The 23,074-nt window shown below is 43.7% G+C and overlaps 1 protein-coding gene across 1 annotated transcript; it reads right to left on the reverse strand.

Annotated features, from left to right (window-relative positions):
* Positions 1–4,809: 4,809 nt before the first annotated feature.
* Positions 4,810–10,493, reverse strand: RASSF10 (Ras association domain family member 10). Its single transcript, XM_090263934.1, has one exon. It carries the CDS (start codon positions 10,270–10,272, stop codon positions 8,764–8,766), a length of 1,509 nt encoding a protein of 502 aa, XP_090120060.1. The 5' UTR covers positions 10,273–10,493; the 3' UTR covers positions 4,810–8,763.
* Positions 10,494–23,074: the final 12,581 nt, after the last annotated feature.

Raw genomic sequence — 23,074 nt, forward strand, 5'->3', positions numbered from 1 at the left:
TGGAGGGGGGAGGTGAGGATATTAAAATATATTGTGTAGTTTGGTGCTAAGATGTTGGGACTTTCTCCAGTGGGAAATAGGGATTTTTGATAAATGCTGAGCTGAGGAGGGACATGATCAGAGCCACAGGGTCACTGCTCCAGTGCAAGCCTCCCCTATTGTTAGCATCACAATGTTGCTTCTATTGATTTACCTCTCTCTGTCCCTTCACTCCTAGATCTTTTCCTCTCTCCACACCAATTCCTGACATCATCATGTAGCTCTGTCTCCTAACATCTTTGGCCTTCCAGCTTTGATGACGTTGATCATCAGCCATTCTCTTGAGCCATCCACTCCCAGAGCCACATCATGGACTTTCTCCACCGTAAGATGCTCAAAGCCCAGGTGTCCCCTTCCTTTGTCATCCATCAAGCAGCCAGGGGAATTCAATCATGCCATTCTCTTGCTTAACGCTCTTCAATGATTCCCAGAGCATTGCAAATAATCATCCCACCTCCTTCCTGGCCCCTGCCTATTTTCCTAATCACAGCTTGGGCCACTCCCCCCTCACCTTCCATTCCTCCTTTCCCTTTATCTTTTTACACCTGTAATTAATCCCTACTCCCATCACACCAGACTTCTTAAACAAATTCTCATTATTTGCTATCCCCACCTTTCTACTTTCCATTCACTCCTCAAGCCATTAAATGTGTCTTCAGCTCCCACCAATCCATGGACATTCCTCTCTCCAGGGTTATATTTCTAAATTGCCAAAATGAATGGGTCCAGATGGGCACCCTTGTCTTGAAACTCACCCCCCTCAAATATTCCATAATGTCACTTTCTCCTTCTTTTCCTACTTCTCTGTTCTTTCTTAGTCTTTGTGAATTCCTCTTCTTTCGACAATTTAAATATCAGTATTTTCCAGAGCTCTATCTTTAGTTCCCTTATCATCCCACTCTACGTTCTTCTTTGAGCATCTAAATCCCTGTCCATTACTTCCCCATCTCCTCATCCACCATATGATGATACCCACAGGCACCTCAACATATTCCAAATTGAGTTCATCACCTTCCACACCCAACCCTTGTCAAGACCCATTTCACACATCTAAGGAAAGCACACAGCTGTTTCTTTCTGTTTGTCCAAGCTGGAAACCTAGGACTCATTCTAGGTTACTCCTTCTCCTTCACGCTCTACCAATAATTAATCACCACATATGAGTGAGGCTAGCTTCTCAATGTCTTAGATCTTGGCTTTTCCCCATCCTCTAGTTCAGACCTTCCTCATCTCTCTTCTAAACTGTTGGACCCCCTGATTACTGTGTTCCCTGCCTTTGTTTGTAGCTCTTATCCTCACTGGACTATGAAAAGCCATGTCTTATTAAGTGTCATATCCCCTGGGTAGGCCACAGTGGCCGACACTTAGTATATACTTGTAGTAGATGTTTGTGACTACATGAATATATAAATATGTGAATGAAAGAAACCACTTTCACAACCACCCTGTAAAGTGCTTATTATTGTTCCTCACTTATCTGGTTAGATAATTTGACCAAAGCCATAGAATTACTATGTCATAGAATTAGCAAATGGGAGAGCCTGGATTTGAACTGCTGGATCCAAATCTTAAACTTTGCACCAAATCAGAGAACTTTTCTCAGTGATTGCATTATTTTTAGGTCTCACGAAAAAGCTGGTATTAGCCAAATTGATTATCTACTCTATTTAGCAGCATTATTTCTCAATGACACATTTTGCCCTCAGAAAGTGAAATGTATTCATTTCCTCAAGCATACAGGTTTGTCTTCATTGTTGCTGTTCCACCAACTGTATGATATAACGTGTAATCTCAGGCAGGGATTTCAGTCCTAGTATGTACATTCAATATTTGGCCCACGTACCAAAAGCAAGAAACTTAAATGCTCCTCTGTGACTTGAGACGTCCACTTCTTTGGTGATTCTGGCAGCCAGTCATCTCTATAAAAGGCTCAAGTAAATAAGACATGGCCCAAATAGAATTTGATTTCCTGCACTATCTTCCCCCAAGCCTCTCCCTTATCTCAGTGAATAGCCTCTCATCTCCAAGACCAGAAACCTGGTCATCGTCCCTGAGTCTTCCCCTGGCACATCCACTCAGTGCTTTCAGCTAATCAGGTTGTGAATTCCTCTTCCTCATTCAGGTTGCCCTGAGTTTAGATAAGACCACAAAACACGTAACAGTTCCTCATTTCTAAAGAACATTAAATATTAGAAATTTGAAATTTCATAATGATGCCCCAAAAGATTAACAAATATGAAAGAACTCATTAGTCACCTTTGGAAAATGCTAAAGAAGAACCACATTACTTTGAACCCTGGTAAATAAAAATAAAAGGTAAGAATGTTGATTTTATTCTATATTTTACGAGAATTAGGATTTCAATTGTCCTTCAGGGTGACACTTGACAAAAGGACGAACCTTTCTATAAAAGTATTCCAGTTAACCAATGATGACAGAATGAGGGAAGGAGAGGGGGTAGGAGGGAGTGAAGGAAAAAGAAAGAGAAAGGAAAAAAAAGTATGAGGCTAATACAGGAAAATATAGAAGCAGATCTTTGTGACTGAATTTCTTCAACAAAAATCCTAAACCATAAATCATAGGGATTTGGGGCGCTAAATGTGACTGTATTAAAATTAAAGACATTTTTTAACAATGACTACCATAGATACAGTTTAAAAAATGGAGGACAGATTAGAATAAGACATTTACACTTGCTCTAAGTTTAACAAGAAAGTAATGTTCAGAACATATGAGGAACTCCTACAAATCTATCAGAAAGGAGATCCAAAGGGAAAATGGTTAATAACAGTAAACAGTTAACAGAAGGTGAATCCAAAGGTTAATAAGTATATGAAGGTCAGCCTCCTGAGAATTCAAAGAAATGCAAATTAAAGCAAACCTGTAAACAGTAGAAAGCTGGGTAATACCAAGTGCTGGTGAGTCTTTGGGGACAATGGGAATCTTCACCTCTAGTAAGTGCCTAACCTGATACAGCCATTCAGGCGAACATTCCAGTAGCCCAGCCCTCAAAACGCCTGGATTTTAAGCCTCAAATTCTCACATATACCCACCAATTTCTGTGAGTGTTCATACAATACTTTTTGACATAGCTAGGAATTGCTAACAACCAGGTGTCTCTCACTAAGAAATATATAAATTAAAATGATGAAATACCATGCAGGCCAGAAAATAATTAACTAGATTTGCATACTGCAAATAATGTCATGTGATAGAAGAATGGAACATAATGAGCTTTACAGTCCAATAAACTTCATGTGTATTAAACACAAGCACATTGACAGTTTCATTCTACTTTTCAAGGGTGCATATAATACCTGAGCAAATGAGTTATGCCAGCACACTATTCAACTTCAGGGTTCTCAAAGTCTCCCATGTGAATGGTGCCCTCTGGAGTATGGTTCCAGAATACAACATGAATAGTGCCCCCTAGAGGTGTGCAACATGGCAGCCCTAAATATATAGGATGGTTTGGAAGCTCATGGGTTAAATACACAGGGATGGGTCCCTCTGGTGGGAGTAAGAAGGGAAATAGGAGTGGAAATGGGAAAGGAAAGATACATGAAGTAAAATAAGATAGAAGAGAGCCCTCACATGAATGGAAGAAGGGAGTGAATGAAGAAATAGAATCCACTCAATTCTGTGGTCTTAAGGTCGGGGGAAGGGTGGACTTGGGAAAGGGGTCTTGAACTGGATAACCAACCACCTAATAAATCCTGCTAAAAATGTAAATTTTATCCTGAAATCTGGGGGGAATCCTGGCAAAAAGGAAAAGTTTCCATGGGGTTGGATGAGAGGGGTAGAGGCTGGGACAGCAATTCGTGCTGGTTTCCACATGTGCAGTGGAATCAGCATGGACAAAGATGCTCTCAGTCAGGTGTGCATGTCTAACTCCATGGACACAGGAGTCTTCCGGAAGTCCTCGCACTCCCTCCCTGGACCCTTCCCTGTCCCTCATGTACCCAGAGGCTCAACCAGAAATGAGGCCTGGGTAGAAGTGCTGGGGACAACTCCAACACAGCCGTGGTTGTTGATACCGCCTTCCAGAGGTGACAGTAAATACTGCACAGCTGTCTGCCCTGGTAGTCGAGGATTTCATGTTGTTGACCATGCACCGGTGCTCTTGAGGCATTCAGTCAAAACTTTCATGCTGATGCACAGGATATTAACTTTTTGTGAAAAATATTTTTCATTGGCAAAGACTTCATTTCTCAGACAGATGCCCAGAGATTTATGTAGGGATTTCTCTTCCTTCGTCTTTTCCTAAATCCTCACCTGGAAGATAGTTACTGGCTCTATGATTCTGAGAAATTCACTCCACAGCCCTAATGGAAATGCTTGGACAAGACTTGACAATCTCTGAGTCCATCCCATTGCCAACACTCTGGGGTCTGTGAGGGATCTGTGTGCCAAATACTTCATGGGTATAATGTGCCTGGTATCACATAGCAAAACGGGCACAGGCTTTGGAGTCAGGCTAGGGTAAGAATCCTGCATCTGCTACTTACTAACTGGGTGACCTTGCTTTCTTTATCTATAAAGTGAGAGGTTAAAAGTTCTATCTCACGAGATGAATGCAGAGACAATTCATGTGGAAAACTCAGCACCAAGGTCTGGCCTCTGGAAAGCACTCAACCAAAGATAGTTTCTTCCGTCCTCCTTCCTTTCTGTTCATGAGAATGCATTTCACAAACATTTGCAGAGTGAAAATTTCACAAATTGTCATGATCATATTTTCCCCTTTCAAGAACCGAAGGATGAGCTTAGGTGTAGTATCGTATGTATTTTATTTATTTTGTGTATTTATTTTATTTTGGCTTCATTTTTGATAGAGATGGTAAAAGAGAAGCACAAAACCAAATATGTCATCACCTTCTAAGCATATCCATTTCTGATAGGTCCAAGATGAAACGAGATAATGAATAGTTCTTTTTATAAATCTGGTTACTTTATTTGTTAATCCCCGTAATCTTGCGGGTGTGGAGTTTTGGCCCCTCCTGCTCAGAGAGATTGGCGGCCAGCTCTGGTGTGAGACAAGATTGCTCTTATGAAGCAGTGCCCAGGGAAAGCAAGGAAATGGGAAGGAGAGAAGGTGCCATGTCCTTTTAATCCTCGTGGCAGGATGACCTGCCCTTTCTGTTGTAAGGATACTTTAAGGCAGTGGTTGCCAGCCCTGGCTTCCTGGGGCCACAGAGAATTAATTCATTAAGTTTGATGATTACCTTTTCTTACCAAAACATAGTATCTAATGAAAGTCAAGGGGTGGTGAAATAGGAACTATCCTGCATAGTGGATTGTAATTAGAACAAGCCTTTTGAAAATCAACTTGGCAGTTAAGTATCAAGTTTTTAAATGTTTGTACTCTTTGGGAATTCTCTTTCTGGAAACCTATCTTATTGGGGGGCGTCTAATTAGGGAAACAGATGTGTGCACAAAGAAGCTTATCACAGTGTTATTTTATAATAGTAAAAAATACTAGGAACGACCAAATAACAGAAGTTAATATGCACTAAAGTGCATCCAACAGATACAGCCACTTACAAGGAGTCTCTCAAAACCTGAGCATAAAAGCATATATACAACCTCATTAAAATTATATATATTTTAAAAATAAGCAACATATGAAATTCACAATTCAAAAGATCTGGAAGAAAATATATCAGACTTTGGTAGTGATAAGCTTTTGGTGACAAGATTTTGAGTAATTTTCTTTTCTTTTTACTTATGTTATTTTCAGGTCCATCATAAGGATTATAGTATGTATCTTTTCTAATTAACAAATCATCATTGTCTTCTTCATCTTGCTTTATAAGGAAGTAAACAGAAATGCCAGATGGGATCTTCCTGGTTTGGTCAGATGGCCAAGAGTGGGATAATTAAGATAAAAAATACAATAAATTTTATTCATTCCCAAAAAGGATGGGGCTGGTTGGGGAGGAGCTGCTTCCTGCTTTCCCCTCCAGGATTTCTATTATGCTTGAAGAACAGGAGAGGGGGGTTCTGAAATCCTGGTGCTGGTCATTCAATGTTGTGCATCCATTTTCATTCTTAATGCCATGATGATTATTTAAAAAGTGAATGAAAAAATTTTAATATCTAGCATTTATTAGCCACTTTCTAGGCACAGGCACTGTTTTGCTTTTAATGTCCATATTTCACTTTTCTCAGGCTTACAAAAGCTCTTAGTAAAAGGAACTATTCTCTTTTCTTTTTCCCTCACCTGTTGCATTTTCTCCTACCCACACAGAGTGCCTTTGGGGGTATAGTTGACTTGGATGGGGAATAAATGGGCAGACTGAGCTTCTTTTCATTATAAAACAAAGCCTGCTTGGTGCCTGAGAGTTGACTGCACAGTCATCTTCAGGTGGTCAGGACAGGAAGCTTCTGGAAAGAGGGCACCAGAAAATTCCACAAGCCTTCTCCCTGTGATGTGACTTTATTTGCTTTACAGGCTGCAGGCATATTTGCTGACATCAAAAGTTTAAAATAATAATAGTGAAAAGAAAAACAGTCCCTTTCTACCAGGCAGTCCTGTTCTGCCAACTTCTGTGTTCTCTTTTGAGTTAATAAATGTCCCAGAACCAACTCCCCTACCACCCTGGGGGGGGAAAAAAAGCATAATACTTTTAAAACCACTAGGTCAGCCCATTGCCCACATAAACCATTCAGACAAGTAGCATTTGTTACATTCTAATGAGGATGTTACCTTTGCCTCAAAAGAAAACTATCATTAGGCTTTGTGTTTATGGGATCAAATGATTGTCTAGGGACAGTGGGTTTCTTTTGGTCCCTTCCTCATTTTAATCATGCTCAAGACCAAATACATAGATGTTTTCTGCATCAGACAGAACTAAAAAACCATAATTATGCCAGCTAATGTCTTTTGAAAACATCAATTAAGAAATCGGCCTCTTAATTCCCATTTTACTTGAAAATTTGAGAATATCCCCACATGTTGTAATAGTATGGGGGGGGGAGGTGCCAACTTTTAAAAAGATACCCCCCCCCCAAAAGGCTTCAGGAGGTCAGGTGAACAGCCACCGGTTGGCAACAAGCAGACAAAGAACCTCTCCAAGGGAAGAAACTTCTATAAAGCAAGACCTCTGAAGTTATCTTCACATGTAGTGTTGAAACTGGAGCCAGCCCCTCCTGGGTTAGGCTGATACCACCAGGCTTCTGCACCAGGCTGGCACCACACACACACCCCATTGTTAACACCTCCTCAGGACAGATTAGATCCCACATTCCTCAGAAGTACTGTGCTCCAGAGGGAACACCGCCAGCAGGCTCCTTCCACAGGGGCAACAACTAGCTACAACTGATAAGTTTTCATTGAAATAACTACAACAATTACATTGACTCCCCACCAGGGCCCTCTCCAGCTATCTAGAGAGAGAGGTTGCACTTGCATCTGCAGGCATGTGCAAAGGTGTGAAGCCAGACAAGAGTAATTCGAGTCAAATCGTTAGCTCACTTTTACATGCTTTTATCTAAGGCTAAACGCTGTCGTTAATCCAATTGTTCACCCAAGGTGTACTATTAGATTAGTTGTAGTTTTTCTTTCGGGGGTCTGATCTAGTAAAACCTGGTATTTACACTATCTCAGTTTCAGTTTGGACAAGTAACTAATTAATCCCTATCCAAAGATACTTAAGTTAGACTTGGGTTTGGAAAAATGTGTTGAGGTCATGGTTGGTTTTAATCATATAGCTCAGTTCAAAAGCTGAACACTAACCAAGATTTGTGCTTTCAAGTCTTGGTTTCAATGAGAGTGCTCGTTAAACATCAAGTTTAGTTGTACTTAACTTGAATTCTAAAACTCCACCCCCCCCCCTTTTTTAATGAAATAAGCCATTGAGTGGATGAAGTGGCAATATGAATGAAAGGACCACACACGTACCTTTGCAGGAGCAAGTCCCAAAGGCCCAGATTAAATTTTAACCAAGGATTATGTCTGCCAGAAATCTGTATCTCAAAAGGGATGTGTTTAGCTTTTGTAATAATAAAAGGTTATTTTGGGGAAAGGATCCCATTTTAACATATACTGTATTTACTAGGAGGAAATATGGGGTTAGACTTCAATAGTTTAGGCTTTGAAAGAAAAAACAGGCTAACAGTTTAGCGGATGGATAATTCTCAGATCTGCAGAAATGTAAACAGCCAGGATTTTTAGTGCCTATGGGTTTTATCAAAGATGTAAGTAAGGCTGAGACCAACACCAGCGCGTCCTCTTTGGCTAGTTTTAACACGTTCACAATCACAATTAACATTCAAGGAATTTCCTTTTCGTCCAAGTGTTTCTTTTAAAAGCACGTTATGCTACAACCTAAAATTCTAGCTGCCATCAGTCCTTCCCATACAGAAGAGTGGTGAAATTTCCATAAAACCTTTTTTTCTGTTTTTGAAATTGGGCCGGACCACGTCAATTTTCCTGGGCTGTTTGTTTTCTAATATATAGAGGTTTTCACCTCTTCCCTCCCTCTTTTCCCTAAAAGAGTCTGGATTGGAGACAGGGCTTCCTCGTCCTGCACCCTCCTCCACACTCACCCCCGCCTAGAGGGGCGCCGCTGCCAGGCAGGCGTCCTGAGCCCTTCCTGGCTCAGTCAGAGCGCTGCTGCCGGGCGGGAGCTCCGGGCCCACTCCTAGCCTGGTTGCAGCCGGGCCGGGGCTTTCTACGAGAAAGGGAAAAGCTTCCGTCTGCCTCTCCGGCCCTGCTTTCTCCTCCTATACAAGGGATTCGCACACGGGCACCGAGTCTGAGTCCTGGCTGTGCATAGAGCTCAGCCCTGTGTCCGAGTCCTCATCGTTGCCAGGGCAGCTTTTGGCCAGTCCGCGGGCCTGGTCCACCCACACCTCAGCGCAAGCCTCGGGCCGGGGTTCCCGCGAGGTTCCGCCGGAGCCCGTAGTTCCTTCAGATGCTACCGTCAACTCCAACGTCTGCAAAGTCTGGAGAAGGCCCTGCAGCTCGCGCTCCTTGCTGTCCCACTGCTGCTGGCTGTAATCCAAGTCCGACTTGACGGCCTCCAGGTCCGTGTTGAGCCTGAGCCCGATGTAGAGGCTGGTGCTGAGCTGAGTCCTGACCCGCTCCTGCTCCAGCAGCAGCTCGCCGTCGAGGCTGCCATCGGGCTCCGGAGCCTCCTCCCGAGCTGCGAGCTCCTCCTGGCGCCGCCGCATCCACCTCTGGTTCAGCTCCTCCTGAATCTCGGCCGACAGGCGCTCGAGCAACTCCTCCTGCTGGGCTCGCTGCTCCTGCAGCCGCAGCAGGTCGTCGCAGCGCCGGGCCAGCTCCTCCAGCGCCTCTGCCTGCGCCTCGCCGTCCAGGGGCGCTGCCGCCGCAGTAGCTGCCACCTCCGGCTTCTCTCCTGGGCTGGGCCCGTCGAGCTCGATGCCGGAGCCCACCAAGTAGGTGTCCTGCACGTAGTTGACTCCGTGCCGCCGCATGCGGTCCAGATGCACCTTGGCCTCGTAGCGATCGATCTCGCGGTCCAGCTCCCGGAGCCGCTGCACCTGCTGACGGATGGTATGGTCCTGGGAAAGCACCAAATGCACTAGCGTCTCCATGCGTTCCACCGACGCGCTCTCAGTGGCCTGCGGCGACGAGCAGGACGAAGCGGTGGACGACGAGGTGGAGGAACAGGGCGACGACAGCTGTTGCTGGCGCCGGCGATTGAGCTTGGCCAGCTTGCGGAAGGCCTTGCGCACCACCCGCCGCTGCTTCTCCTGCGTCATGGCCAGGTTGGGCCTTGGCGGGACCCCCCGGGCCGAGCAGGGGCGCTCGCGGCTGAGCACCACGCGCGCTTCGGCACTGCGCGGCCCCGTATTGGGCAGCGACGCCTCGCTGCGCACCAGCACGAAGCGCACATTCTCCTGCTCGTCGCCCCAGGCCGCCCAGAGGCGCAAGATGCGCGTCTTGTTGGGCAGAATGCGCTCAAAGCCCCGCCACTTCTCCACGATGCAATAGCACTGCGGGGGTCCGCACAGCAAACCTGGTGGCAGCGGCTCATCTTCATCATCCTCATCGTCATCGTCTAGGGCTTCAGGGAGCTCCCCCGGGCCTGGCGGGTCGCTGACCGTCCCCCGCCGCCGGCCACGCCGCTGTTTCCGTCGTCGCCGGCAGCCGTCTTCCAACAGCACACGTACCACGTCCGAGCAAGTGGTGCGTCGAGAGAGCCCTGACACCAGCTTCTCCTCCTGGCAGATCCACACGGATATCTTCTTCTCCGAATGATCCATGGTGCAATCGGGGCGCAGGTGGTGGGTCGGGGCCCGCTGAAGCGGCAGGGACAGCGGGCAGCCCGGCAGCTCTGGGATAGGATAGGAGCCCGAGACCCTTGCCTCTGGCAGCACTGTGTACCGGGGCAAGCGCGGGCGTAAACTGGAGCGACTGCGGCTGGGATCGGCCCGGCTCGGACGGCGCGCGCTCCCAGGGCAGCGCGCCCGGGATCAGGCTCCCGCCGCTCTGGCACTGCGCAAGGTTGCTGGGGCCTCGGGGTTTTGCTCCTCCCCCCATAGCTCCTCCCCCTCCCGCCCCCAGCGCCCGGAGAGGCGGCCGGCTCCGGGAGGCCCGGCTCCCAGACCCGCCCCTCTGCAGTGCAGCTCGCCTCGTGAGTTTCGGCTCCTTACACAAACTCGCCGCTCGACTGCGCGTGGACTCGAGGGCCCCTCCGCTGCAGAGCCTGGAGCCCGTGCCTAGTCAGGGATCAGCTCTGCGTCTTTCCTCAGCTCACCGGCTCCTCTCCTTGTGTCCAGGTCTCGCTGGACGAGTGTTGACCTGAGTTTCCCGTACTCCCAGACACGGTTTCTGGTCCTTCAAGGCAGCGCCCTCTGGGGAACACCCCTGCCCAGGCCGGGGAACCCCAAGGCACTCAATGTCTCTAACAGAGACTCTGTACTTGCTTGTGTGACCTCCAGCTGGGAGCTATAAGCTCTGCCTTTAACATGGAAGGCCTTCCAGGCTTCCTACTCGGAAGCAGTATTTGCATATTTAAGGAGAACAAGATGTGGCAGTTCACTTTGTGAACAGGTGTAGATACACAGTCCTGCAAAGGACAGGGATATGTTCTGAGAAATGCGTCCTTGAGCAATTTCATGGTAGTAGGAACGTCATAGAGTGCACTTACACCATCCTAGATTATATAGCCTTCTACACTCTTAGGCTATACGGTATAGCTTATTGCTCCTAGCTACACACCTGTATAACATGTTACTGTACTGAACACTGTATGTAATTGTAACACAGTGGTGTTTGTGTATCTAAACATAGAAAAGATACAGTAAGAATAAGACAAAGGATAAAAACTAGTACATCTGTAAAGGGCACTTACGATCAACTGGGAGCATGCAGGACTAGAAGTTGCTCTGGGTGAGTCACTGAGTGAGTGGGTAGTGAGGGGATATGAAGACCTAGAACATTACTGTTGTCAGTAAAAGGTGGCTGCCATCAATTTAATTCCAACAGGAATCCCCAATCTGAGGTGCGGTAAGCAAAAGGACAAGCTTGATGCAGGTGAAGTTTGCAAACTGGGAAATGTAGCCTCTGGTGAAAACTGAAAATGGTCTCCCAAAGACAACTGGGAGAGAGAGTGCCTGACTTGGTCCCTGACTGGTCCACTTTTGTGCAAATGAGGAATCAAAATTTGATTGGTTCAAATAGCACTGTCCTGATTGGTTGGAGTCAAGAGTTCTGATTGGTCATTATGGAGCTGCTCTGGTTGATCAGTAAAGATGCAAATGAGGCTTTAGCTCTGTAGTTCTTATTGGATAGTGCAGGCCTTAACCCATTGGTTGAAAGATGACCCCAGGAACACCTTTATAGGGTTGGCTCACGGGATAGGAATATAGTGCAAGAGGCTGGCAGTTCAGTCTGTGGCTTCCCCCTGAAATGCAGTGAAATGCAGCATGGGTGAGAGGGCCCTGTCAGCAATGGCTGTTAGATTGATTATAAATTTGAGCCCAGTTAACCACATGGAGGAGTCCTTGTTCCTTCTCAGGGTCAACACTGTACACTACTGCAGACATTATAAACACTGTACACTTAGGCTATACTAAATTTGTAAGACAATATAAGAGTAAACCAAGCACAAGAAAAAGTGATATGATCCAGACACTTGGTAAACACATGCTGTGTGATGCTGCTGTTGGTGTAACACAGCGCACTGTTTTACAGCAAACTTTTTTTTTAATAAATAGAAAGAGTATACTATAAAATAACAATAAGTATAGTAAATACATAAACGAGTCACATGGTTGTTTATTATCATTATCAAGTATCATATACCATACATCATTGTATGTGCTATACTTTTATATGACTGGTAGCGCAGTAGGTTTGTTTACACCAGCATCACCACAAACATATGAGTAATGGCAACAAGGTCACGACAGAAATTTTTCAGCTCCATTATGATCTCATGGGACTACTGTTGTATACAAAGTTAACTGAAACATCAGTTATGCAGTGCATGACTGTGGAATGGTCTGGGCTGGAGGGGAATGTTTAGAGGCTGCTCTCGGTTTCCCACAGGGTCATATATGTGGCTCCGCATCTCACGTAGGCTTTCCACAGCCTTCTTGGCTGGGGGACTCTTGATTCTAGTGACAGTTTGAGGCCCAGACCCAAGTTACAAGCTCTTTTTCCATGTCCCAAATTACATAAAGGGAACCCTAGTCATTACCATGACAGTTTCTGCCATTTTCCAGTACCCGATGTGGTCAAGAAGAGATAGGAGCCAAATTTCACAGCTCAAGAGACCCAAGAGCACAATGCAAATGCAGTTTTTCCTCCTCAGATGCTGGTGAGGATGGTCCCTGTGGGCAAGTCTTGCCTTCATCTTAACGTTGTAAGCACACATCTGATAAGACCTTGGATGGCTCCCTTTCTCCTCCTGAATGAGGCACTTTTATTCATACACTCAGTAAATATTTATTAAGTATCTACTGTGCTCCAGGCACTGTGTTGGGGATTTGCTGATGAACAAATCACAATTCAGGCCTCCAAGGAGCTCACAATGCAGTGGAGTAAATGTTTCCAAAACATACTCTTCTGTCATCTAAGGAAGAACTTGAGGTGCTAGGGGAATGCTTCAGTAGCATGCTCCCAGTCTGGAAGAATCAAGGAAGGCTCCCCTGGTGAGGTGGCATTTTAGGCAAGACCAGAAGCACCATGAGTCTGCCAAAGGAAAAACAGATGGAGGGGAGGAGGCAGGCAACTTTCCAAGCAGAAGGAACCATATGTGCAAAGTCAAGGAATGAAAAGAGCATGGCAGTTGCTAGAGCTGCAGGGAGTTAAGTGAGAGGAGTGGCTAAGAATGAGGGTGGATGAATGAGCAGGAGCTGGATCAAGAAGGACCTTTAATTGTATCTATATTTGGACCTAACATAAGGACAATGAGAAGCCACAGAATGTTGATTCTGAGGTCAGACTGGATTGAGGGAGATTTCCATCTTCCTAGCATAGTGTGTGTGTGTGTGTGTGTGTGTAAGGAGAGCGTCTCATAACTTGTCCCAGCCCATGCCCCAGCTCCTCTCTTCTGTGCTTTGATATCCTTTTCTCTTTCCTTTCTCATACATGATTATTAGAGCTTTGTTATCAGCTGCCATCCCTAACTGGATTTTAAGTTCTACAAGGGTAGATAGAGATTATATCTGTTTAGCTCACTTTTGAACCCCCTTCATTTAGCACAGTGCCTGGCACATTTTAGGTATGCTCTGTTGAATAAATAAATGGATGAAGGAATGAATCCTACATTATAGTAAGTCAATACCTCGCTCATCCAGAACAGAACCTGCATCTTGATGCATCATACTTTTGTACATGTTTTCCCCACTAATTAGAATCCCTCTTAAATGAAAAACTTCTAGTCATCCTTCAGAAGCTCAGCTCAAATAACCCGTGCTCTGGGAATCCTTTCTTCCCTCCTCCAAGAACTGGATCCTTGCTCTTTTTCTGCCTCTCTTAATACAGAGGTTACATTGCATTGTAATGCATTTTTAAATGTTTGTTTATTCTATAAGACTTCACTTTTTGAGAGTGTGGATTGACTATCTTATTTCTATTTTGGTCTCCTGTGCCTAGAGTGCCTGGCACATAGTAAGCTCTTGATCTTCTTCAGTGCTCTAAAGGAACACTAAGATGAATAATATCTAAGGTGTTGTGCTACCCTCAGGGTTATGATAATTTCTCTCTAGAGGCAGACTGATACATGGAATTCCTGTTGTAGGGAAGATATATGAAATTCCTGCTGGAGAATTAAAGGATAGGGTGATCAAGAGGACCTGAGAAGGTTGAAGAAGGTGGGGCTTTAATAAGTAGAGAGAAGGGGCTGGGGATTTCCTTGGTGGGAGAAATGACATGCATTTACATGGTAAGGAGGGTATGCACAGGGTTGTGCACCAGTGTTTTAGAGTGTGGGTTCTGGGGTCACCTGCCTAGATTTGAATATCAGCTATAAGATTTCTAAGCTTGAATGTGCTCATCTGGGGGGAAAAAGAGACTACAAAAACCTTCCTAATAGAGTTGCCGTGAACATGAAATTAAATACAACACATAAAAGATTTAGTGTCTGGCACATAGCAACTGCTCCATACAACATAGGTAGCTTTATTGAGCACCTACTCCGTGCTGGGTCCTGGGCTAGGCATTGAGAATCCAGCAGTGAACTAGATAGGCATAGTCCCTGTCCTACAGAGCTCACAGTCAGGACTAGTTTGATATTTGGTTGATTAGAAATGTATTTGTTAGATTAGTTTAGGCTAAAGTAACAAACAAAGCCAAATATGTATAATGGCTCAAACATAGCAAAGGTTTATTTTCACTCACATAAGAGTCAAAAGTAGGTGTCCTGGTTAGGAGGTGGCTTTATTCCAGAAAATGATACAGGGACCCTGATTCCCTCCATCTTGTGGCTCCAGAATCCCCTAGACCTCATTACATCCAGCCAGAGGAAAAAGAGAGGAGGAGGGACCACATTCTCTTCTTGGGGAACTTCTGCTCACTGGCTAGAAGAACCCAGCCACGTGGCCATATATAATGGCAAAGGAAGTTGGAAATGCAGAGTGCATCGAAAGAAGTGGATTTTTATAAACAGCTAGCTACCTACCATACGATATTTATCAGAAACAGGAGATAAGGCAGAGAGAGAAATTCCAAAAGTCTATAGGTTAAAACAAGTAGTTCAAAGGCCTTTGCCAGAGCACACCCTTTCCAGATAATCATGAGCTGAACATTCTGTGTCTCATATATCACCCAATTCACATACATTCACAACATGGCCTAACCACTGTAAACATTTGAGTTTGTGACTCTTGCTTCTACACATCCTCCCAGGATTATCCCATTCACTACAGAGATTTAATACTATTGACATGCCATGGTTCCCAAATCTATACATCCCTTCCAGATCTCCAAATATGTATGCATATTCAACTGTTTACCGTATACCTCTACTTAGGCATCTTCAAAACACCCTAGATATTTGCCAAAAAGATAAGCTGAACTCAACATCTGTCTTCCCAAACCTGTTTTGCCTCCTGAACCTCTGTCTCAGAGAATGGCATCATCATTCATCAACTGAGATCAGTAATGGAAGGATCACCCTGTATTACTCACCATCTCTACCTCTTATGCCCCACAGTATATTGAAGTTCTGTGAGGACAGGGAATTTTGTCTGTTTTGTTTTCTGTTTTATCTTCAGTGCCTAAGACATCAACTATCACATTGTAGGCACTCCATGTTTGTGGAATGAATGAATGAATGAATGAATGGCCTTAGCTTAGATCCCCATTATTTCTTACCTGGATTCTGCACTTTACACTACTTTTATTGTCTATGGTCTTGCCTCCCTCCCATACTCCCTACTGACAAAAGTTTCATGACTACCCATTATCTTCAGAATCAAGTCCAACCTCCTCAGCAGAGCTTGTACACTCTCAGGATCTGGTGTCTGCTTTCTTCTCAGCCTGGACACTCTGGCCAGCCCCTTATTCACAGTGTGCTCTCTGACCACCTGGCTAATTCCTACTCACCCTCCAAGTTTCAGCTTAACTGTCACCTCCTCCTAAAAGTTTTCACTCACAACATCCTCTTGAGGAAATAATCCAAAGAAAAGTGTATTTATTTTATGAAAATTAATCTACATCAGTAGGTGTAATAAAGTGAATTTATGATACACTTTTGTTAGGAAAAACTATGAGCTATAGGGGAAGGTGAAGAGTGGACTTAAAAATTTAGACTGTGGTCACTTAAACAGTTAAATATAAACAGAGAAGATGCCTCTCAGCATGTCATGGACATTTTCAGTCTTAATCCTCAGGGTTGCACTACCCAATGTAGTAGCCACTAAACATATGTGGCTAATGAGCACTTGAAATGTGTCTATCTGCATTGAGATGTGCTATGAGTATAAAATACCCACTAAATGTCAAAGTCTGAGTACAAAAAAAATGGTTTCAATACCTTATTAATAATATTCTATATCAACTACATATTGAAATGGTACTATTTTGGAAATATTATATTAAGTCACTGAAACTATTTACCTGTTTCTTTTTACTTATATTTTAATGTGGCTGCCAGAAATGTAAAAGTATCTATGTAGTTCACATTATATTTCCATTGGACAGTGCAGTCTATATAAATGTCCAGAAATATGAACAGATTAAGCCATTCCAAATGTGGAGTTACCGGAAATATCCCAAGCAAGTGGATGTGTGTCTTAATTGTGACTATCTCCAAAGAAAGCCACTGCATACCTTTTCTGGTTGTGTAGTTTGAATGTTTCCCCCTGGCTGGTTTGGCTCAGTGGATTGAGCGTCAGCCTGCGAGCTAAGTGTCGCTGGTTCGATCTTCCAGTCAGGGCACATCAGAGAAGGAAAACTCTGACTCCAAAAAACCTCCGCTGCCTTGCGGCATACCTCTTCAGGGGAAAGGCTAAGGGAGTAAACCCCGACAGAAAATCCAGAGCCGGAGTCCCTAAGGCGGTTTGACGTTGTAGTCAACACCGGCAACTCCTGCAGCGCACCTGAAGCCAAGCTGTATTGACTTCGTCTTTCCCTTGGACCCTTCAGCTGCGAAGAGAGGGGGGGTCTGCTGCATGGGCAACAGCAGACCCTCCATATCACCCTGCCCAGGCTCTGTAGCTTCAGCTTCACTGGAGGGGACACTCCAGCGTCATCGCAAGATGTCGATTCAACACAGGAGAAGACAGATACCGTGTCACTCCCGAGTCGGACTGCACAGCCATTCTCGGCGGTGCAGATAGACTCTTAAGAAGCTACACCATCGTCTCTCGAGACGGACGGCTGCCGACGAGTTTGAATGTTTCTTTTTGTTTTATGATGTGTCTCAAAAAAGCTTCTTGCTACAACCTAAGCTACTCCTCTCAGTAAGCCTAAGAAACTTATTCATAAATTCCACCCTGCAGTTGGATCCAATGGAAAGTCCAAGTACAAATGGTTGCCTCCCAGACAGGACCTCAGCATCCTTGTTCATCTGCTAGCCCTGATTTCTAATGGAGAGCACATAGATTCAGTCAGTGCTCTGAGCCAGAGAAATATACAGGATTCATAGTAGGAGAAAATATACAAAAAATACATTTATAACCGGGGGGAGGTATTCATAAACAGAATTTAAAAAGGAAAAATTCAGCCCTGGCTGGTGTGACTCAGTGGACTGAGTGCCAGCCTGTGAACCAAAAGGTTGCTGGTTTTATTTCTGGTCAGGGCACATGCCTGGTTTTTGGGCCAGGTCCCCAGTTGTGGGTGTGAGAGAGGTAACAAATCAATGTATCTCTCACACATTGCTGTTTCTCTGCCTCCCTCCATTCCTCTAAAAAATAAATATATAAAATTTTTTTTAAATGAAAAATTTGTAAAAGAAAGGATCAATAAATACAGCTACCTCAAAATGTAAATCTTATTAATGAAAAAATATACAAGGATATCATTTACAATTTTTAAGTCAAATAATAACCTAAGAGAAAATAGTTGCAGCATAAATACCAAAAGATAAAGATTTAGAATGTATAAAGGACTCCCAAAATTTAGTTTAAAAAGTATCATGCAACACCGTGTAAAATGGACGAAGAGTGGATTACTCGTAGACAACAAAAGAGGAAACAAATAGCCAAGAAATATGAACTAATGCCCAACTGGACCAGAAATCAAGAAAATATAAATTTAAGTGAAACAAGATGCCTTTTTTCTGCCAGAAGATTGGCAGCATTTTTAAAATATATAATAACAGACTTCCAGGCAAGATGGAGGCCTAGGTAAACATGCTTCACCTCCTTGAGGAGCCACAGAAAGAATTACAACTAGACCTCTAAACAAATGACATCAAGAACTGTCAGAAAATCAAGCTGTATGGAAGTATGACAACCAAAGATTTAAAGAAGTAACATTCATCCAGACAGGTAAGAAGGGCGAGATGTGGAGATGCGCAGAGAGGTGCAGAAACACAGTGTGGTGCAAAGAGGTCACGGTGGTGGCAGAATGGATGATCCCACATTCACCTGTGGTGAATAAAAATTGGGAGGAATACCTTGGGAGTGAGTGATCCCAGCCCCAGGCCAGACTTCACAGTTTTGGGTTCCTGCATCAGGAAGATAAAACCCCATAACTTCTGGCTGTAAAAATCAGCAGGGGTTGGGGCAGTGGAAGAAACTGGAATTTTTAGGAGACTCAATTTAAAGGGCCCACATGGACTTAGAACAGATACAAACCAACCCACTCTGGGATTCAGCATCACGGCAACAGCTAGAAGGGTGTCAGTCACATACAGGAAGTAGGTGAAGTGACTGGAAACAGGGTGAGTGCAGAGCAAACTTCTAGAAGCCAGGCAGTGACCCACTTCCCTCTCCAAGCCCTCTCCCCACACAGAGCCACAAAGCAGTGAAGTAGATTGTCCTGGTGATATGTAAGGCTCCACCCCACAAAATTTACGGATGTCTTTTCTACAATAGGCCATGCTACTAAGACAGGGAGTCAGAGCAGCTCTACCTAATGCACAGAAACAAACACAGGAAGGCTGCCAAATTGAAGAGACAAAGAAATATGGCCCAAATGAAAGCACAGAACAAAACCCCAGAAAAAGAACTAAGAGAAATGGAGATAAACAACCTATCAGATGCAGTATTCAAAACACTGGTGATCAGGGTGTTCAGACAACTCATTCAGTGTGGCAAAAAAAAGAAAAGAAAAGAAAAAGATCAAGGAAGAAATGAAGGCTATACTAAGTGAAATAAAGAAAAATCTACAGGGAACCATCAGTGGAGGGGATGAAGCCAGGATTCAAATCAGCAATTTGGAACATAAGGAAGAAATAAGCATTCAACTAGAACAGCAAGAAGAAAAAATAATTTTAAAAAATGAGGATAGGGTAAGGTGCCTCTGGGACATCTCCAAACATACCAACATTCAAATCATAGGGGTGCCAGAAGGAGAAGAGGAAGAGCAAGAAATTGAAAATTTAGTTGAAAAATAATGAAAGAAAACTTCCCTAATTTGGTGAAGGAAATGGACATACAAGTCCAGGAAGTACAGAGAGTCCCAAACAAGTTGGACCCAAAGAAGAGCACACCAAGACACATCATTATTAAAATGCTAAAGGTTAAAGATAAAGAGAGAATCTTAAAAGCAGCAAGAGAAAAGCAGATAGTTACCTACAAAGGAGTTCCCATAAGACTACTAGGTGATTTCTCAAAGAAACTTTGCAGGCAAGAAGGGACTGGCAAAGAGTATTAAGAGTGATGAAAAGCAAGGACCTACAACCAAGATTACTCTATCCAGCAAAGCTATCATTAAGAATGGAAGGGCAGATAAAGTGCTTCCCAGACAAGATAAAGCTAAAGGAGCTCATCATCACCAAGCCATTATTACATGTAATGTTAAAGGGACTGATTTAAGAAAAAGAAGATCAAAACCATGAACATTAAAATGGCAACAAATTCACAACTATCAATAACTGAATCTAAAAAACAAAAACAAAAACAAGACAGACTAAGCAAACAATCAGAAGAGGAACAGAATCATAGATATGGGGATCATTTGGAGGGTTACTGGCTGGGAGAGAAAAGGAGGAGAATGGGGAAAAGGTTCAGGGATTAAGACTCAAAATTGATAGGAACAAAATGGACAGGGGGATGTTAAGAATAGTACAGGAAATGGAGAAGCCAAAGAACTTACACACATGACCTATGGACATGAACTAAATGGGGGGATTGCTGGAGGAAAGGGGGTACCTGACAGAGGGGAGTAAAAGGAGAAAAACTGGGACAACCGTAATGGCATAATTAATAAAATATATTTAATATAAAAATATTAAAAAACATCACTGGCCAAGATTAGGGGATACATCCTCTTATACACCACTGTTATAAACCAATCTATTTATTTTGGTAATCTCTATTAAAACAAAAATATAGATATTCCATGTTCCAGCAATTTGACTTTATAATATCTACCTTAGGAAATTACATGTGTGCTCAGGAGGCATGTACAGGGATGTGCACTAAACCATTTTTGTTTTAGCAAAAATGGTGGATACGATCAAAGAGTTCATCAATAAGGGAATGGCTGCAGCAGTTAAAGCCAGTAGATTAGATTTATGTATGTAGGCAATAACATAAATCCAAGATGCATTGTTCAGCGCAAAAGGCAAGCTTCAGATTGATGTGTGTGAGGGGATCCTATATATATTTAAAAACATATGCACAAAACACATAAACATAAAGTCACACTCTACATTTTCTAGGGGTACAGACACCGATGTGTCCGCATGGAGCAAGATATCGGAGGATAGTCACTGAACTGAAAGCAGTGAATCCCTCCTGGAAGAATAAAATATTTACAGAGGCAGAGGATCAGAGAGGAAGTTAGCTTTACCTGCAATGATTTTACAAGCAGGATTTAGTCACATACTACTTAAATATGCAATTACAGTGTATGGTTTTCAAAAGTGAAAGGGTGTGGGTTGGGATCACTAAGTTCTGGTTCTCCTTTAGACCGTTCGTTCTATGGACGCCACCCCAGGATAAGTGGCATCTCTGTTCCCTGTCATCTGAAGGAACACATATAATCCACTACTGTATTTCAAAGGGGTGTGAAGATTAAGTGTGCTACTGGCTGAGGAGGAGTCTAGTTGAATATCTGGTTTAAAGAATGTGCTTCATGCTGCATCTTTTCTTTCTCTTGTGGGTGAGCTTTTAAGGAGACAATGCAGTTCTCACAGTGGCAACAGAGACATTAGCTATAAGACTTCCTGTTGGATCTCCAGGGATCTCGAGGGTGGCATGTCATTTGACATTGTGGCTTTTATTCATTTATCTTCCCAACAGCTATGAGAGGTAAGACATAGTTCCCTGGCCCATGAGAAAACTGAGGCCAAAGGGAAGGGATTAGCTAGTTTCCCAGCTCATAAAGCTCTGTGGGAGCTTGTATTTTGTCTGGAATTTCTACCTGTCTAATCTGTCAGTTACAGTTCATGGCAGCCGTGGAACACCCAAAACAGAAACTTCCGCCCTTAATTATACTGAGCCATGTAGAAGTGTGACTGGACTTTACTGTCTGAATCAGTTCCTCATAATGTTTTACCGCAGAAAATAATTCAGCCAATTGTGTCTATGGAAATGTTTGGTTGCTCTCAGATGCTTTGGGGAAAATCTGGGAACTGCGTCACTCATCCACATCATCTTGACCAAACGGAGCTCCCAGCTGGGGCAGAGATGCTAGGCTATCATCCTCATCACTGCTTCTTAAAGTGAGGTCAACAGGCCACCTACCCAGAATTGCCTGTGGTGTTATTAAAATTCAGATTCCTGTGCCCTACTCTAGACCTAGTGAGTCAGAGTCCCCAGAATGTGCATTTAAAATGGGGCCCTGGCTGGGTGGCTCAGTTGGCTGGAGCATCATCTTGTACACCAGAAGGCTGAGGGTTCGATCCCTGGTCAGGGCACATATGTACTTAGGTTGCGGGTTTGATCCCTGGTCAGAGCGCATACTGGAGTAACTGATTAATACCTCTCACACTGATGTTTCTTTCTCTCTCTTTCTTCGTTCCTCTCTCTCTAAAATCAATAAACATATCCTCAGGTAAGAATTAAAAATAATAATAAAATAAAACAGTCTCCCCTGGAGATTCTTCGGCACACTACGGGTTGACGCCAACTGCACTAGGAGGAAAGAACCAGAGACAAGAATGCTTTTAGCAAAGATGCTCTTTAGCCATGTTGGCTCCATAGATGGTGATGATATATAAATGACATACATACACAATAGGGTGGTGGCAACATGACAGATGAGAAAGAGATGCCCCTGAGAAGAGGAGAAAGGGAAGAGACAGGGCAGAGCAGGGGAGAAGCTATTCATTCTTTATCCTCTGAAATCTTATTTCTTTGGGAGAAGCCTAGATTACAAGGTGATAACATAGAAATGTTTAGGTTAGAGAGTCTAAGGTAGCAGTGACTTCAGTCACCCGAAAGACATTCTGGAAGATATTTAGCGTTCTTAGTCTTTGTTCCAACAAAGCCAACTTAGTTGCTGATTCACAAATCATCCTGGGAATGTATAGCACTTACAGTCAGAGAGACGTCTCTCGAGAAAAAAGCATCATCTAGTCAATGGTCTATGACATCACCATTGAAGACTATATCAAAAGGGGTTTTGTTTGATTAATTTTCATTATCTGTTGTTACCCAATTAATGAAAGATGATACTATTAATGAGTGTGTGAACGAGACAGTGTCTTGGTTGCCACATCTGAAACACTCCCCAGCTTTTTGAGGGTAGAATAGCTCTGACCCAAAGTGTGGCCTTTCTTCTTTATAGAGAGATACAAACTCTTTCTCTCCAACTGCCCCAACACCAAATTATTGTGTGTCAGCTGCTCACTACCCAGGACACAATATGAGGCCTGTACTTGAGTTACAGTTATGGGAGCAAAATGCTAGCTTTCTTTTTTCAGTGAAGTCGGCTGAGTTGGGAAATGTTTCAATACCACATTTCTTGGCTTGAAAGCATGATTGTTTTCGTAGCTGGTAT

Source organism: Furipterus horrens, unplaced genomic scaffold (assembly GCF_987537825.1).
Source record: "Furipterus horrens unplaced genomic scaffold, mFurHor1.1.pri manual_scaffold_2, whole genome shotgun sequence".
NCBI lineage: Eukaryota > Metazoa > Chordata > Mammalia > Chiroptera > Furipteridae > Furipterus > Furipterus horrens.

Excerpts from the sequence above, each read along its gene's own strand:
- RASSF10 (XM_090263934.1), bottom strand. The coding sequence starts at position 10,272 with ATGGATCATTCGGAGAAGAAGATATCCGTGTGGATCTGCCAGGAGGAG.